At 35.3% G+C, this 17,728-nt stretch overlaps 2 protein-coding genes across 3 annotated transcripts; one reads left to right on the plus strand and one right to left on the minus strand.

The window, feature by feature from the left end:
* The first annotated feature begins 2,377 nt into the window (after positions 1-2,377).
* CUNH21orf140 (chromosome unknown C21orf140 homolog) lies at positions 2,378-3,139 on the plus strand. The gene has a single exon (XM_070943858.1). It carries the CDS (start codon positions 2,378-2,380, stop codon positions 3,137-3,139), a length of 762 nt encoding a protein of 253 aa, XP_070799959.1.
* A 3,726-nt stretch (positions 3,140-6,865) lies between these two features.
* Positions 6,866-15,975, minus strand: SMIM11 (small integral membrane protein 11). 2 transcript variants are annotated; one of them, XM_070943535.1, is made up of 5 exons: positions 15,940-15,963; positions 11,453-11,728; positions 10,987-11,092; positions 10,045-10,222; positions 6,866-7,071 (listed from the first exon to the last, which is right to left on the minus strand). In XM_070943535.1, exons 3-4 carry the CDS (start codon positions 11,005-11,007, stop codon positions 10,055-10,057), a joined length of 189 nt encoding a protein of 62 aa, XP_070799636.1. In that variant the 5' UTR covers positions 11,008-11,092; positions 11,453-11,728; positions 15,940-15,963; the 3' UTR covers positions 6,866-7,071; positions 10,045-10,054. The 2 variants fall into 2 exon arrangements, with proteins under 2 accessions (XP_070799636.1, XP_070799637.1); XM_070943536.1 differs by lacking the exon at positions 11,453-11,728 and having other exon boundaries at positions 15,940-15,975.
* Between the last annotated feature and the right edge of the window lie 1,753 nt (positions 15,976-17,728).

Raw genomic sequence — 17,728 nt, forward strand, 5'->3', positions numbered from 1 at the left:
TGCTGGGAAAAGGAGTATTGGCCACAGGCATATAAGTTTTCATTCTCCAAATCCAGATTTTTTGGATTCTTTAGAAATGGTTTAGAAATTTTGGGTTCTTAACACGTCATTCAACAAAGACAACCTGTGTAGTTGCACCATAGTAAGACAGTAAGAAACCCCAACATTCCATCTTCAATCAGCCTGATGACCTTTGACATTCCATCTCCTTAACAACAGACTTCCCCAGCTTTGTTGCCACTCTTGAAGGGGCCATTTTGCCTAACAATAGAATTAACTTCAGATATACAAAGACCTGCCTAGTTTCCTCTAAGGGGCCAGCAAATTAGATCCCTAGGATTTCCTACCATATAGCTCTCAAACATCTTTACTTTCTCATTTTTCAGAATTCCTCATTCTTAGAAAACAGGCACCCAATGACATGCAATAAACATGGTTCTTTCTCCTCAGTGTTGGGTTCTGAGCTTCTGAATTTTCCACAAGTTAATATTCTGGCCGCTTTTGTGCTTCACAAATGCCATTCTTCTATCTTGGAAATATTTTTTTTCTTTGATGTTCACTTTTAGACTTTTATAAGAAATTAAGATGTACCAAGGAGTCATTCACTGCACTTGGTTGAAAAAATCAACTTAGCTGGAAAAATTATTCTGACCACACACTCCATCCCCAAAAGAAAACTAGACAGAAGAAAAAGAAGCGTTGCTTAGTAACAGCTGACCTTCAGGCAAATCTTCAGATACGTTCTTGCTTTTCAGCAGGGGTGTTTGCAGATGTTTACACCATCAACCCACTCATTTCTTACCAACTGTTACTTCTATTCTTATTAGAAAATGTTAAGATTGTGCCTCATTCCTACCCCACCCCTTGCATAGCAATCCAGATGTAATGGTTTGGGGTATAAAAATGTGGCTTCCTGTCAGGATAAGTCATGCTGTTTGTTCCAATGTACTTTTTTTCAGATGCACTTCATTTTTCCCATTACATTGGACAACATTTTTTTTCAAGTTTGGTTTTTTTAATTTGGTGATTAGGATAGACCCATACCGTAAATTTCAGAATGACTTATCACACAGGAATCTTGAAAAATATGAAATTAACTTTGAATGACTATAATGTATTTAATCATGTAAAGTTTCTGACATATGGTGCATGAATTCAACAGGGCTAAAAGTGTTTTGCTGCTGAATTTCATTTCTGTTGTCTCCAATGCGTCTCACTGCAACATCCAACAATGGTCAGCCAGCATTGATGGATTCCTGTTGCCCCGATATCATTTTTCTTTTGTGGCCATGTCCTGGTGAAACCTTTCACCATGCTTGTCACAGATAGCCCATAGAAAGAAATCCAAGCGTGAATGCAGAAAATGAATCTTCAGTGACATGTTGCACTAAATGGTATTGTATGCTGTAAGAAGTTTGACAACTGGGTGAATGTAGCTTTGTGGTTACCAAGAAAATTCTCAACAACATTCTTGAATGCAATTTTCTCTGGCCCCACTAACAGATCTTTAAACTGCTCATCATTGATGATGTACTGTATCTGATCTGTAGACCAACAAAAATGTCCTCCTTAATCTTGGCATCAATTATTCTTGAAAACATTTGTCTCAAATAACAAAAACTTTTATTTTTCATCAGTCCAAGATTTACGTGAAGCAGAAACAAAAGTATCTTTGTCACATCATCAAATGGTTCAGTGCCATATTTTTCTGTCCCAGAACCAAATTATTTTGGAGTGGCCATTTCTTTTTAATATAACGTGACTCTCTTTCATGTTTGTTCCATTCGTCTATGCAAGAACAGTACTTGGCATATGCAAGTTGCATTCTATGCAGCAGAGCCATTACCTTTAGACCTCCACAGATATTCTAGTTGTACTTGGTATATTGGATGTGCTTTAACAGTAGTTCCATATTTTTGTATATTTCTTTTTTGTGTGCAGCATAGTCAACAGATACTGAAAGGTGTATATTGTCATTGTGTAAAAATGTATAGAAGATTTCTATAAAACAGTACAAATAAGTTAAATTATGGATTGTTTTCAAAATTAGCAGCCTTAAACCTATAACATACATCGAAAAGTGTTCAGGAAGCAAAATCCTTATTGTCCAGTATTATTTACCCATGACCCATGAATACATAATTCAGTTTTTGTTTCATTTTTTTTTCTTTTGATGACCCTTTAATCCCTTTATTCAGGGTGGAATCGGGCCGACTGAATGGAGCTGAGCATTTACTGGCTGGATGCTCTTCCTGACACCTTTAGTTTTTATTTCAGTATTACTAAATAATACAGGCAGTGACATCCATTATGAGATCATCAATATCCCTGGGCATCATTAGAATTTTCTGTGCAGTTCAATTTTGCCAGGAAATCCATGATGCATCGCGTTGTAAACCCACTATTAAAACACATCATTCATCGGAGTTCCCACGATACTACATCAAGAAAACTATGTCTGCAATATTTGAAAAATTTAAGAACTCTGCACCTTAATGACTACAAGACTATATTTTTAGGTGAAACTGATCTTTCTGAAAGTCTCATAACAGGAGACAAGTTTCCTTATGAAGATAATCTCAACTGGCCTGTATGGACAGTTGTACATGCTGGCAACAGCCAAGGATGGGTACCCTGGAGATACAGAGTATATCTAAGGGATGACTTACCCTTAGGACAGCAGGACGACATGTTTCAGGAATTCTGTGACTTTCTCTCTATTACTTATGGGAAGTGTGCCATTGTGGTCAAAGAGAAAAAACGCTTAAGGGTGAAGACTGAAGCATCTAACCAGGAAGGGGACATAATTGATCCTCAGACTATTTCTCATCCCTACTTGTTGAACATCAAACATTGCCCTGAAATTGCCAGGGCTACAGGTCACGAACTTCTTTCAGTGCCTTTTGATTACAACTACTTGCATCCTATGGATGCTGTCTGGTCATCTTTGAAATGGTTTATTATCAATAACAGAAAAGATTTTTCTCTGACATCCTTGGAAAAGACCTATTCATACCAGTGCATCCTCTTCAGTGACTTGATTGGGAAAGGAATAGAGAAAACAAGCCCAACCAAATGGAAAGTGGCTGTTAACAAAGTGCGGAGATGGGAAAATTACTATTTGGATAAGTTTTCCTGACAGCTTCCAGTCATTTGTCAAGTGATATTTGGTTGAAAATGGGCTAATTCAGATACTAAGCATGCATTTTCACTTTATAATTCTTGGTCAATGGTGATAATAAAAAGAATAATTTTAAAGTTACTTTTACTGTTATAGTACTAGATTCATATGCCATTTAAGTAGATTAATTTAATTTTGTCGTGATGTGGACAAATAGCTATTTGTAAATATGTAGAGACTTTGAGATAGAAGGGGAAAAAAAGAAAAAATAAGGACAGGCATTAAGAATTAAGAAATTAAGATTTCTTAAATTAAATTTCATTAAGTTAAATAACTTAAATAACTTAATTTAATTTAATTTAATAAATTAAGTAACTAAATACCAGAACCAAATTCTTTTGGGGTGGCCATTTCTTTTTAATATAATGTGATTCTCTTGCATGATTGTATTAGGTATTATAGTATTAAAATAGGTATTAAGAAATTAAGTTTTGTTAAATTACATTACATTAAGTTAAATAACTTAAATAACTTAAATTAATTATTTTAAATAAATATAAGAAACTAAGAATTAAGTTATTAACAATTAAGAAAAACAAAGGTATAATCCATATTCCAAATTCATGAAGATGTACACTTTAATTGGATCACATTGATTCTCATAATGGTGTTAGAACAAATTATAAGAGCAAAAAAATTGATGGGTTCCAATAGAAATATTTCCTTTTCTTCTAGAACCTTTCCACATTTTCATGAATAGCAAAGAAGTAATTAAGTCAGTCAACAGACAGTGGTGGTCACCCCAATAAATATGTGGGTGGAGAAAAGTATGATTAAATCTTTGTTTTTTTACAAATTCACTTCTCTGAAAACTTTCTCTCTCTCTAAATCTAGTTACAAATCAGAATTCCTGGCCCATGGCTGCATTGTATTTTAAACTGACTTATTCTGGTCAAATTTCATCCAATTACCACCAAACCTCCAATGCTTTTTGAGGTGACCAAGAGATTATGGATTTTCATATTCCAGGTTCCTAAACTGATTACATTTTATTTTTGGTAGTACAATTCATAAGAATAAAAATGAATGGAAGAGTCCGTCCAATGCTAAATAAATAGGGGTACTTTTGTGCTTAAATTTGAATCCACTATGGTGGTGCTCAAGTAATAATCAGCCACAATTATACTCTAGCAATCCATATATTCAAAATAGCTTCCAAAAATGTCTTGTGGCTATACCCCTGAACACACTAAATAAATATGAATACTGAGACTCAACTTCCAAATAGGATGCATTTGGCAGAACACTGGCCACATCCAGAGCATAGTTCCATGGTTTTAAAAAATAAGGCAAAAAATAAATCTATGAGATACATTATACAAGGAAAATGAATGAAACACAATTTCTCTCTTGAGTTCTCTGTGCTCTACTGGTCACCCTCACCTCCTTTTTGGTTCTCTTTTTTCTCATTTCAGACTTTCTATGTATCATTTCTCCCCTTGGAGTTATGCTTATACTAAGTTTGCCAGTATCACCTGAAAAGACTTTTATCTCTTCTAACAATTGACACATTGGGAGATGCTAGTTTAGCTGGATGAATGGCTAACTGGGAACAATATTCTTGAAAGACTCCCGCATGTTTTATTGTATATCTGTTTATCCAAATATTTTTTAAAAAATAGTGATACTGGTATCCTTCAAATCCATCTTTAGATGGAGAGGATACAAGTGGTTCTTGACATTTCTGCTCTACCAGCAACAATAAAAAGATCCTTTGAATTCAGTAATAGTCATTTCCAAACATATACAGTATTCCATTGTCAGCCTATGATATTTTTTTGTATTTAGGGTGACTTTCATCATGGTTAGCCAAAGCAAATCATCACATTTCCACAGGATGGCAGTATATGATATTAATGTGCCATAGACCTTTGTGTTCTAGGGCAAGCAGTGCATTCTTAATTCAAATTGGCAACATGGGTTCTTCCAAATGTTGTCCAGTTCTGTTTCTCAAAAGCCCTGGCTAGGATGGCTGATGAGAGTTGCTTTCAGCAACATCTGGAAGCTGGCCCATGGACTGCTTTTCCAACTTGTTAATTAAAACAAAATAAATTGAAAAGCAGAGATCAGTTTTCTCAGCAGCAAGTGGAAGAATATGTCTCCCAGCTACAAAAAGAGAAACAATCTTTCAAAAGCCACATCAAATACAAATGGAGATTTAAAAAAGAGCCAAAGTAAAATTCTCATCGGACTCTCAATATGAAAGCTTGTGTCCCAATTGATGTGCCTTGTCTGGAAACAGTAGAATTGTAAAACAAATATTCAGCGTCTTTCCATTTTCATTCGTATAAATTGTACCTGCTGATATGACTTGTACTCTGTGCAAAATTAAAGTACTTTTATAACTAATCTGGCTCTAAGAATAAATCAAATCATCATATTAGATTTAAGTGACTTCTTCTAACTTTAAACATGAAGATTAAAACTGAATCTAATGAGCCTTATAAAGTAACAGTACGGTCATTATTTCATTTGTATAAAAGAGGCAAAAAAATTTAAAATTTTTGGTAAGGCACTACATCTTCTCTCACATTAATAAGAGACCTATAATCTCTTGGTTATTAGAAAATGAGAGATGAATTAGGTAATTTAAAATTTATTTGCAATTATTATTATTACAATCATACATTTTTTAAACTATATATTAATTTAGAACCCATATTAAGGATTTTAAAGTTCTATCTTCATGTTTAACTTCAAGTTCCACAAAAAGCAACACAAGAGTTTATCAAATTTTTCTTCAACTCAGTAAGGTTGCAGCACAAGGCTGTAATATTTACTAATATTTACTGAGAAACAAGCCCTATTATATTCAATAGATTTTATTTCTACCGTGCAAGAGTGCAAAGAACTATAGCCTTTAATTTTGTGATATATTGTGCCCAAAGTTACAAGTGCAGTCATTTGCAGGCCCATTCAAAAATTTGACTCAGTTCAATAGGAATCACAGCATTGCAGATTTTAGACTTCAGCATAATTTTTTTCTTCCACATATAATTTGTACCTTCATCTTAAAAAAACAGGACAGGGTGAAGAGTAATGACTTAATCAAATGTGAAATGTTAAGACTGCATCTTTGTACTTGCCCCAAAGTGTCTTTTCTGAGCAGATACTGGGGAATGAAGGGTTGGGAACTGCAGCCATACAGCGTAGCTGTTCTACTAAGCATTATCTATTTTACTGGGAGACAGACAGCAGTAGATGTAATATCTGGTTCTTTTTCCCTTCCAATTCAAAGCGTAGTTTTAAAACCAATCAGGACCAGTCAGGACCAATCTAATTATTTCTAGTAGGATGTATTCATAAGCAACACTGACCAGATTAGGCTGCAAAGGGAATAGTTTTCCTCTTGCATGGGAGAAAAATTGATTATCTATCTAACTGGAAGGTACCCTGTTTCCCCCAAAATAAGACATTCCCTGATACTAACCTCAATCGGGCTTTTGAGTACATGCACTAAAATAAGCCTCCCCCCGAAAATAAGCCCTCCACAAAAAATATTTAAACGCAGAGCTGGAAATCAGGCAAGATGGCAAGAGGAGCCCCATCTTGTGCCACATGCCCCAAAATAGTAAGACCTCCCCGAAAACAAGGCCAAGTGCTTATTTCGGGGTTCAAAAAAATATAAGACATGGTCTTATTTTTGGGAAAACACGGTACTTGAACAAATGATACCGGTACCAGTTTTGTAAAAGAAGATTTACTGAATAAATAACTGACAATGTCCTGCTACTATCCGTAACAAAACAACAACAAAATTAAAATACATTGTTATTTAAATAAATCTTGATCTTAGGGAATTCATTTCTCCAAGCATAGTTCTCCATTTCAGTGAAATCTTCAATACTTCCCAGAAAGGCATCCAAGTCAGCTGCCACATGTCTGAAAATCTGCACACAAAATAGAACGATTCTATTTGCAGCAGCTAGTAAGTCTCCATCTTCTCATGCAAAAAGCAACATGCAAGTTCGAAATAAAAGTTTTGCTTTGATGTCATGGGCTCCTAAGTGATACTGCAATCCCTTACATTACAACTCCTAATGCTACTGTACCTAAAGTCCAGCTGACTGCTTGGCTGCAACTTCACAGTTCAAATCTCAGCCTACCCTATTCTCTGCACACAAAAATTTAGGACTGGGAAAGAAGATGGGGACTTGAGGTGTCACTCTTCCTTTTCTTGCTACTTCGTCCCAGCCTACTTTTTACACAACTTGAGATCTTTATTTTGCTTGCAGAAGACAGTGCCAAAGTTTTATAATGCAAGCCAAAGGGCACTGTTACCCTACCTGGTAGGTTACATTGCAGAATGCAATCTTTATCCATTTGAAAGCACACAGTGCTGGAACTAATTTGAAAGCTGTATGCAAAATGGGTGGAATGTGAATTGCACAATCCAGTCTCCTTTTTGGGGGGGGGGGTTCCTTCCCTTCCTTTCTTGTTAGAAAATAAAAGCAAGAAAGAAACAGACCATTTTTATCAAAAGTCTGAACTGATTGTTGATAGAGGGATTTCAAAATTAGGATAAGTCTCACTAGGAAGCAATAGCAATAGCAGTTAGACTTATATACTGCTTCATGGTGCCTTACAGCCCTCTCTAAGTGGTTTACAGAGTCAGCATATTGCCCCCAACAATCTGGGTCCTCATTTACCAACCTCAGAAGGATGGAAGGCTGAGTCAACCTTGAACCAGTGAGATTCGAACTGACAAATTTCTGGCAGCCGGCAGTCAGCAGAAGTAGCCTGCAGTACTGCATTCTAACCACTGCACCACAATGGCCCAAGGAAGTAACGAGAAAACCTTATATACAGGTAGCAAATGCTCAGCTCTAGATTAAAGCCTTACTTTTATAAGGTCTTACTCCAGATGCCATTCTAATCTAATATATGAAGTGTAGTCTTATTTTCAATGGCTCCCATGATAAGCAATCTGCTGTCCAAAAGATTCAAGTAGCTCCCATTCTCCTTTCTCTCAGAAGATGACACAAATTTCTGCCTGCTACTATTCAATTTTTATTCAAATATTTTTCTTAAATTCAATTTACAAAATGTAATTTATATTTGGGGTTTAAGATTTGTTTCTTATTGTTGCTTCAGATTTTGTGATGCGATGTTTTAGCACAATATTATTTTATTTTGAAATGTTTGAAATAAATAGTTCCAGAAATGTAATCATTTGAATTTCTAAAAAGTACCAGAAGGCGGCATTCAAGCCAGTTTATGAATGCATGTGCCATTTGAGGTTCAGAGCACCATATAACATTTCATAATTTCACTGTTTTCCCAGGAAACTAAAATTGTTTTGTGTTCTGAAACTCACCTTTGTAAATTCTCATTCACACAAGTTTTGCATGCAGCAATTAACATGTATCAAATAATAAAATATGCCAATCAAAAGCACAATAATAAAAGAAGCCTTTCTAAGTTCTCAGATCATAAATTACTGTTCCCAATTGTCGAACAGAGTGTTAATCACATTTTGCACATATTTGTTAATCATCACATTTTTGCACGTTAATCACATTTTGCACATATTTGGTAAACAGTTGGACAAAGTTATTCTGTTCTCATAGGCTGAGGGGTGTGTGTGTGTGTGTGTGTGTGTGTGTGTGTTTGTGTATTAAGTGCATGTAGATGCGGGACAAATATTCCACATATAATAAAAGCAATTATTTCCAGTTCTTTAGAATGTCCTGAAATTGCAAAGCTGATTCTTTCATTTTAAAAAAGAGTTGGAGCTGTTTCAGCCTTCATTACAAGATTGCCCCAAAGAGGCCCAGGAGAACAAGCAGTGCAGCTTATTCAAATAAAATTCCTGGGTCAGGATGTGTCTAACTCAAATATATTCTTCTGCTGCTCCAGTTCCAACATGTTTTATGTACTAAGTTAAATATTTTAGTTGACATTTTTCCCATAGTGAACCTCCAGATGATGATCTTGGCATAAGCCTTCTGCTACAATTGAATAGGAAGACTGGAAGATCACGTCCTAAAGGATGAGACATATGGGGTTTTTTTCTTTCTTGGAAAGAGTTTTGTCTTTAATCAGGCAAAGTCAGAGAATGGAAGGTGGCAATGGGAAGATAGCTGGCAGGGTCTTTTTCTCATATTAATATTCCCATACCAATGTATTTCCGCACAAGAAAAGAAGAATAAGTTATCTCGCAGTACATATTATTTATGGGTGATGTTCGTATTTAAAGGGGTGGGAGAATAGGAATTTGAAAGTGCTCCTTCTACTATGACAGTTGATGTTTTCAAATATTTATCAGACATATAAAATCTAAACTGAAGTTCCAAAGAGTTCTAGTAAACTCACCAAGCATGAAATTATTAGAGGAATGTGAGTTACAACAACACTCCCACACCCTGAAAGGTAGGTTAAATTCAACAATGAACCACTGATTGTTTAATTATAGTTTACTGTATATGCCATAAAAGCCTTTTCCAACTCATAACACAGTGTAAACACCAACCCATTTCTAGTTGCATTTTTACTAGATTGTATGCTTTTAGCCCCATAATGTATTTGGGAGCTGTACAACACTCAGCTGACAGATTAAAGTCCCTTCAGTCTTGAAACAAATCAATAATCAATGTGTGTGCATTTGTGTATTGAGACCATGGGGCCGTCTATATGGAGATCAGCAACATAAATCATCCAGGTTTTCAGAGCTTGCAAAATAATTGTTTATATGCACAAGTGTAGAAATCTTTCATGCAAGAAATTGAGGGGGGGGAGAAGGTCTTCTAACCAACCTGAGAATAGAATGGGTCATGTCACTTCACAACTCCCTTCATGCATTGTTTCAATCGATGTTCTCTTTAACTCGTTATAAAACATCATTGATTCCAGTGAAAATATACCTTTAGATTTTCAGTTTTCTTTTCTCTCCATTTCTCTTTTCTGCTCTTCTTCTTGCTCCCTTTTCATCTTCTTTTCAAGTCTTTTCCTTTGATATATTTTTGCCCCAGCAAATGCTAAGCAAAGAATTAATGTTTTAGCAGCTAAAATGTACATTAGTAGTGGAAAAGTTTCCAGTGCCTAAAACAGAAAAAAAAATCACTGAGTTATTTTAATGTAATAATGTAAACAGAATAGCTAGAAAATGAACATTTGAATTTGTCAAACTCAAATTACTTCCTTGAAACAGCTATAATGATAGGCCTTCATAGTCATGGAATAGTTACAATTTTCATCACATTAACAATGCCTTATGAGGATGATCTCAGTTAAAATACTGTACAGGCACTTTATAATTAATTCTCAAAAAATTCCTTTGCTTCATGAGGGTTAATTTGTGATGGTATGGACAATATTCTTTTAATATTCCAAATAGGCTCACTAAAAAGCTAACCATAGGGAGCCCCCAATAAAGGTTTTGCTGGCTTTAACATTATCTATTAAAGAAGAACAGAATGATTATGTAGTTCTTTATTCAAAAGGCTACAATTTTAAAAAGTGTGAAAGTAAAATCCAACTCATGGAAAAAGAATCTGTTCTATACAGAATGAGGATAAGCTGACCACACGGATAAAGTACAAGAACACACAGCCTAAAGTGTGCAGTCATTGGTTGAGATATGTTCTTGCACAGCCAATCAAGAAACAAGAGGCCATAGGAAGAATCTGCTATAATCTTTTTATAAAACCACAAATCATATAGTACAGATTGTAGTTTTCTAGAATGTTGTTCTCTCTCAGAATAGGTGTCGATGTATACAAAATATACAGGGTTATTTCTTCCAGACTCAGTGGCTAAGAAATCAGGAGATCAAAATTTAAGATACAAATTAAAAATGTTCTCACCTTCCAATTCAAGAACATCATCTTAACTCTGTATTACTGTAATCTTCAGTTTACGGTGTTACAAGGCAAATATGTAAGAATGCAATACTTTTTTGTGAAAAGTCACCTGGGGAAGAAAGAGAAATGATATATTCAAAGAACCCATTTGAACCACAGATAAATGGAAAATTGCTAAGGGCAAAACCATCTGCCAAAATAGCTCACTGATTTGTTTCAACAGCTATGCATTAACGAGATGTCAATATTAGTGACATGGGTTTAATATTTCGTTATTTATTAAATTTATATAGTCAGCCATATTACCAAAAATACTCTGGGTGGTGCACAACAATTAGATAAAATAGCAAATGTAAAAATAACAGATGAAGATGTAAGAACTATAAAAACCAAAAAGATACAAATGAAGTGAAGGGAAGATAAAAATGCCCCCCTCAACAATAGAGCCCTCAAAGCAAGTCTCTGGTACCTTCGGAACCCCAGGTCTGATAAGATAATCAGGTCTTGATGGAGGGCTCATGGAGTTTCAAAAGGATGGAGTTGATCTCATTTCAGGGGCAGGCAAAGATGTTGTTTCTATAAATAAGAATTCCCAGCACACTTCTCCTCAGATACAAAACATTCAAGAAAGGGAAATGTGTTTCCACTGAGTGACAAGATCAGTGACCAGTTGCAGTACAAACAGCCAAGACTTGACTTGGTTGGTGACACGGGTCGTATTCATCGGCAAATGACTATTCAGCAGCTATTCAGTTTAAGAGAGGAAAAAAAGAACAAAAAAATAAACCCTCACTGGCAACAATTAATCCGTTTGTTAAAATACTGGTCAAATGGTAACTGAACAGCTGTAGGCTCCAATTCATTTAAAGTTAATTGCATATAAACCCTACTGAAAACCATACTGTAGGATGTCCATTACAACTAACTTGTTTTTAGGGTTAAAATTCCAATAATGCTTTTTACACTTTTTATGTGCAGTACTAGCAGTGACCCTCAATTTTAATGCTAAGTGAATGAATTTTTAAACAATATTGTAATTGAATACATCATCAAATAAAACAGACATAAGCTGTCTAAAATAAAGGCTACTATATTTTATTGGGAATAAGTTATAGACCTCAACAAATTCCAAACAAGTTTGCCCTTTGCATTAGGAAACAGTTTTAACTTGTTAAAACCTTGACCAGCGTGAATGATGCATCTTTCATTATAGATTTCTTGTTTGGTAAAATATTGAAACTCAGACCTCTATAGGCATGGACACCAATAGAAGCTTCCTGCCATCATCAAAATGATGAAATGGGATAGTGCTTGCATTATGACTGTCCAAAACTGCTTCTGTCATTCTGATACCCCCCAATCCCCTCTGGACACCACAGTGTCTGGATGCATGTTAAAATGGTACAGAATCTCATCTACTGCTTATTTCTCTCTGAAAATATACATCTATCTGACTTTAGATGAATTGAACTAGCAGATTCTAATGACCATAAAGCAGTTGCAAATTTTAAGGAGCTGCACTTCAGTTACAACCATTAACTTGGCCAAAGGATAAACTATTCAATATCCTCCAAATTTGGTATATTACTTGCCAAGCTGCCTACAAACTGCTTGGAAGTCAATAACTGGGCTTCAACTTACCCACCCAATTCTTAGCCAATAGAAATCTAGTAGCAATAGTTAAGATTAATTTGATTGGCTCTCGCAGTAGACAAGAGAATGAGAATTGCAGTAATAAAAGATCCATGCTGGAGAATTGGAAAATCCTCTGTGTTAATAATGTGGAATAAAATATTCAATAAAGGAAAACAACAATGAAAACTGAGCACCTATGGCAACATTTTCACTATTAAATTTGAGAATTTATCCTGTTTATATTCTAGGTTCCATATTCCCCTGCCCATTTTCTGAAACCAAAAAACCATTTTGATTCTTTCCTGGAATCAATTTTTTTTTCATTCTAGAGCAAAAACTCTGAAATGTACATAATTGCAATAAGCAAACATATTTTTCCTACATTGCTCAGTATTATTTTAAACAATCCTGATTTATTTATCCCACTGTATACAGAAAATTCTATTTGAGTTAAAGCCCCTTCTGAAAACAAATCCAAGAATTTGTTTTCCATTCCAACAAATCCATTTATATTTGAAATAAATTAAGGATTTCAAGGGAAGCTAATTTTAAACATATTAATATGTTACATGTTACATATTTCACTACAAGTTTATTCCAAAAATAGTAATCTATATTTATTTCTAGTGACCTTTCTATCAAGTTCCAGGATTTTCTCCCAGTTCAAACTATTTCTCTGTTATGTCTCTGCCAAAGCCCTACACGGAAAGCCATTTATTTTTAAAAAATGCATCAGATGCATTTTTAAAAATAAATGGCTTTCCATGTAGGGCTCTAGTGATAGGTTCTCTAGTGATACAATAATAGAAGTATGATTAATCATAAAGACTTTTCAAAATTATGTTCTTGAGACCCTTAGAATCATGTATATATATATCAAATTCCATATTTATCTCTCCCCCCCCCAAGGTCAGTTAATGGGTTGATATGGTTTATTTTCCTATAGCTGTAAAGTTTCTCCTAATAAAATAACAAGACCTAATGCTATGCCAGGAGTTTATATTGTTTATTTATTTGGAAGATTTATATTTCTGCCCATTTCACAAATAAGACTCTGAGAGACTTACATATAGCTAAAAACAGAAAAACCCAAGTAAATCAAGAGCAAACTACACAAAACACTACAATATAGCCAAGCCACAACATATTCAAGTGCAAAGTCGTTTCAGAATGAGTTCAACCAATGTTCTGGCCAAAAGCCACAAGGGGGAGGTAAGAACCAGGTTTCCAAGTTCTTATGAAAAACTAACAGGGTCAGGTTCATCCAAATTAATCCACAAAGTCCTGTTAATTTAACAACCTGGATAAAAAAATAGCATTATGAATAATTGATATTTATCTATAAACTAAAGCTATACAATGCTTCTCATTTGACTTTCAAAAGATGTTTCATAATATATGGGTATAAAAACATAGTATCTATCTGCAACTATTTAAAGCACCCAAACATGTTTTCTGGGATCACATAGGAGATACAGAGAGCAGCTGTAAGGAAAATAGACTGTTGTTTTAAACAGCAGCAGTTACTATGTCTTTAAAAAAATCTTTCTATTTTAAGGCTTTCAGCAGAGACTTATAAAACAAAATGAAAACACTTCAGGCTGGAAGAAAGGAAGTACTGAAAATATATTGCACATTAATTTAGTTTTAATTAAAATTAAATTTAGTTTTTCTTGTGAATCCATCTGAGAATGACTTTGGCATGGCTGAGTGCAGCCTACATTCAAAAACTTGTTCAGCTCTGTGTTATATACTATGAATAAGACAAATAATCAAATGTTAGAACTTTCCAAAATGTGAAGACCTTGACCAAATTAGCCCATCACTGGAGACTGGAATATAAGCCAACAGGATAGTAAATCTCTCACAATGTGGATTGGCACAATGTGGGTTGGATTATATTACCATTATGTGAAATTAGAGCTGACAGAACAATTGTACCTAATTAGATACTCCATGTCAAACTGTATGGAAACATCAAGTAGCATACTGAAAGCTCCTTTTTTGAGTCCTGTGCTATTCAACGTATTCCTAAAAGGCTTGGATGAATGATTAGAAAATACATAAAAGTTTCAGATCACACAAAAATAGGGGGTTAACAAACACCTTAGAGGCCAGTACCAAGATTCAACAGGCTCTTGATAAAATGGGACAATGGGCATAAAATAGCAATTGGACATACTGCTACTATAGTGAATTTCTACACTGTGCAGGGAGCTGGACTTCAAAATCTTTCAGTTCTATGGTTCTATGAAGTAATAGTGTTATTTGTAACACAAGTTGTAGATATCTTTATAGGTGTTCAGGCCAGGAGTGATTTACATGTTTTAATATTCATGTTTGATTGTGTAGCTTGTTAGCTAGTTTAGCCCTGTTGCCTTTTTTAAAGAATTGATTTAGTTTAACTCTCACCCAACACTACATGCAAATTTCCATATAAGGATATAACATACTAAACTGCTCTGATCATTTAGCTATAGTACATATATTTGCCCTCATTGCTTGATGTTCTCCATCCTGCTTTAATCTGCGTAACAGTTCAACTTTCTCGGATTTGCAAGACATCCTGAACCATAAACTAGTTATATGTACTGAATTTTTTAGATGTGATCAGCTACTTTATGGTTCTGAATGACTTTCAAATTATATATTATGTATGTTCACACTAAAATAAACCTCAATCTGATTAACTCATTTGTTACTAGGCACAGAAATGCAAATTTAGACTGCGAGGTTGGAAATACTTTAATCGATAACACAAAATGCAAAGTTTCATTGTAAAATTGACATGTATTTCGTAAAAATTCCATAGAATAGATATACAGAGTTGAAGTCCTAAGAGCACTTTCAGTACAATTTTCTATATTCAGAAGTTCCTTTACTCCTCCCAAAACTTTAACCACCAGTACTCTTATATGAGATAAGCGCTATTTATTTCCGGAGAATACTACATGGCCTGGCCTTGCAGCTACAACGATGATTCGGAAAACGGTTAAATCTATGCAAGCAGCAAACAAAGAAAACTTCCTTTATGTCTGCCTAGTCTGTATTGTGTAACTGAATTCCACGCATGCTGGTTCAAACTACATGCCTTGGTGTCCAACAAAGTTAACTCCAAATGCAGATTTACTGCTATGAGATTCTGAATTGCAGACCAAAGAATTTACAAATCATTGCTCTTTAATGCAATGTAAAGGTTAAAATATGAAACATAACGTCTACAGCACCGACACTTTCCATGATATGCTTTCTGTTTAAATCAGACTTTCTGGTAAATAAGCCTAAAACGCTGTGTAATTTGTTATGCAAAAGCTACAGTACCTTATTAGCGAGGAGCCATTAAACACAGGAAACTACTAGAGCCTACGACTCCCAGAACCCTTGCTGCTAGAGTCCAATACGTCAGCAAAGGAAAAAAAAACCGTACATGTTAACCCTTTCGGTACCAGTCCTGCGAAGGGAATTGGGATTTCAAATCGTGTTAAGGAAAGAAAAGGTTTCCCCTTTTACTATCACCGGTATTGAAGGCAGAAGCACGTTATCTCCTCTCTTAACAGACTAACAGATCAAAATAAGAGAGTTGGAAGGGATCTTGTAGGTCATTATGCTCAAGCAGGAGACCCTACAGTACCATTTCTGACAAGTGGCTGCCCAGTCTCTTCCTGAAAACCTCCAGTGATGAAGCACACAGAACTTCTGAAGACAAGTTGTTCCATTGGTTGATTGTTCTCATGTCAGAAAATTTCTCCTTATTTCTAGGTTGAATCTCTCCTTGATCAGTTTCCATCCATTGTTCCTTGTCTGGCCTTTGGGTGCTTTGGAAAATAGGTTAAATCCCTCCTCTCTGTGGCAGCCCCTCAAATATTGGAACACTGCTATCATGTTACCCCTGTTCCTTCTCTTCACTAGAGTAGCTATGCCTAGTTTCTTTTTCAAATTCAAATTAATTTGGATGTCAAGTGTGCCTTCCCATGTGAATAGGAGTTACAGCAAAACAGTGAAAATCTACAAGTTTACAAATTCTATGACCTTTGCCTTTCTGCTTTGTCTATAATGTCTTTTGCTAGGTCTGATATGTGAACTCCATTATGGTTCAGCACAAAGCAGACCGATTTTGAGTTGTTGAACAAGCCATGTTTAAAACAGTTGATGTGTTAACAGAGTCACTAAAGCAGGGGTGTCAAACTCCCGGCCCCGGCGGTTGGATGCATTACACCGCTGGCCACAGCCATACCCAGTTTAGCGAAGGGGGGGAAAGTCGCAATATGTCACATGATGCCGCTGTGACCACTCGAGTTTGACAGCCCTGCACTAAAGTGAACAAGCATACCAGTTTAGCCAGCCTAATATCAAATGGTTTCTACAATAGTGGTTTACTTTCAAAGATGGGTTATGTAGGAGGAATGACAGGGAACTGTTCTGAACTTGTTTTTTTCACTATCCTCTCAGGCAGTTTACAAAAGATTAAAATGCTATACTGTACAGGTTAAATAGCAAAACCAAAGAAATATGAACATTTGCTAATTCCTTAAAGGAGGTTGATAATGAAAGAGCACTTTGAAGATTTTGGTCTAATGATTGCAGTATGAAGCTGGACAAATTTATTGCTTTGTTTCTTTTTATCCTGCTTTTCACTGATAAATTTATTTTGGATTATTTGATAGGAGCAGGCACATTGAGTTACAGAAAAATGTTAGAAATTGCGGTAGAGCTGACAATTTGATGAGGCAAATTTGCCTATCTGATCAAATCCTCAACCAAACAGGATCAGGTGCTTTAATCTGAAATTTCCTTTAATTTGTAGTCAGGTTTTTAGCAAACACAAGTGATCGGGCTTTCTCCCAACACTGGTTGTTTTTCAGGCTGGGCTGCTAAATTATGAAACAGGGAGTGTGGAACTTTTTGATTGAGACACGGGTTGCCAAATCATTTATTTCCGCAACAAAGTTTTTAGTATTTGGCATGACTCATTCAGAGACATTTCATCACCTATTTTTTTTTTATCAATCATCATTCATTCCTACAATGAGCTTCTGTTAAACTGAACATACTAACAAACATGCTAACACCTGACAAGATGGATACACCTCTAAGGATACTGTGTTGAATC

The sequence above is a fragment of the Pituophis catenifer genome, unplaced genomic scaffold (assembly GCF_029215685.1).
Source record: "Pituophis catenifer annectens isolate HBS135680 unplaced genomic scaffold, rPitCat1.0.hap2 SCAF_4, whole genome shotgun sequence".
Classification (NCBI taxonomy): domain Eukaryota; kingdom Metazoa; phylum Chordata; class Lepidosauria; order Squamata; family Colubridae; genus Pituophis; species Pituophis catenifer.

Excerpts from the sequence above, each read along its gene's own strand:
- CUNH21orf140 (XM_070943858.1), top strand. The coding sequence starts at position 2,378 with ATGATGCATCGCGTTGTAAACCCACTATTAAAACACATCATTCATCGG.
- SMIM11 (XM_070943536.1), bottom strand. The coding sequence starts at position 11,007 with ATGATGTTCTTGAATTGGAAG. Across the intron at positions 10,223-10,986 it reads TGATGTTCTTGAATTGGAAG|GCACTGGAAACTTTTCCACT; the intron begins GTGAGAACATTT and ends TTTCTGTTTTAG.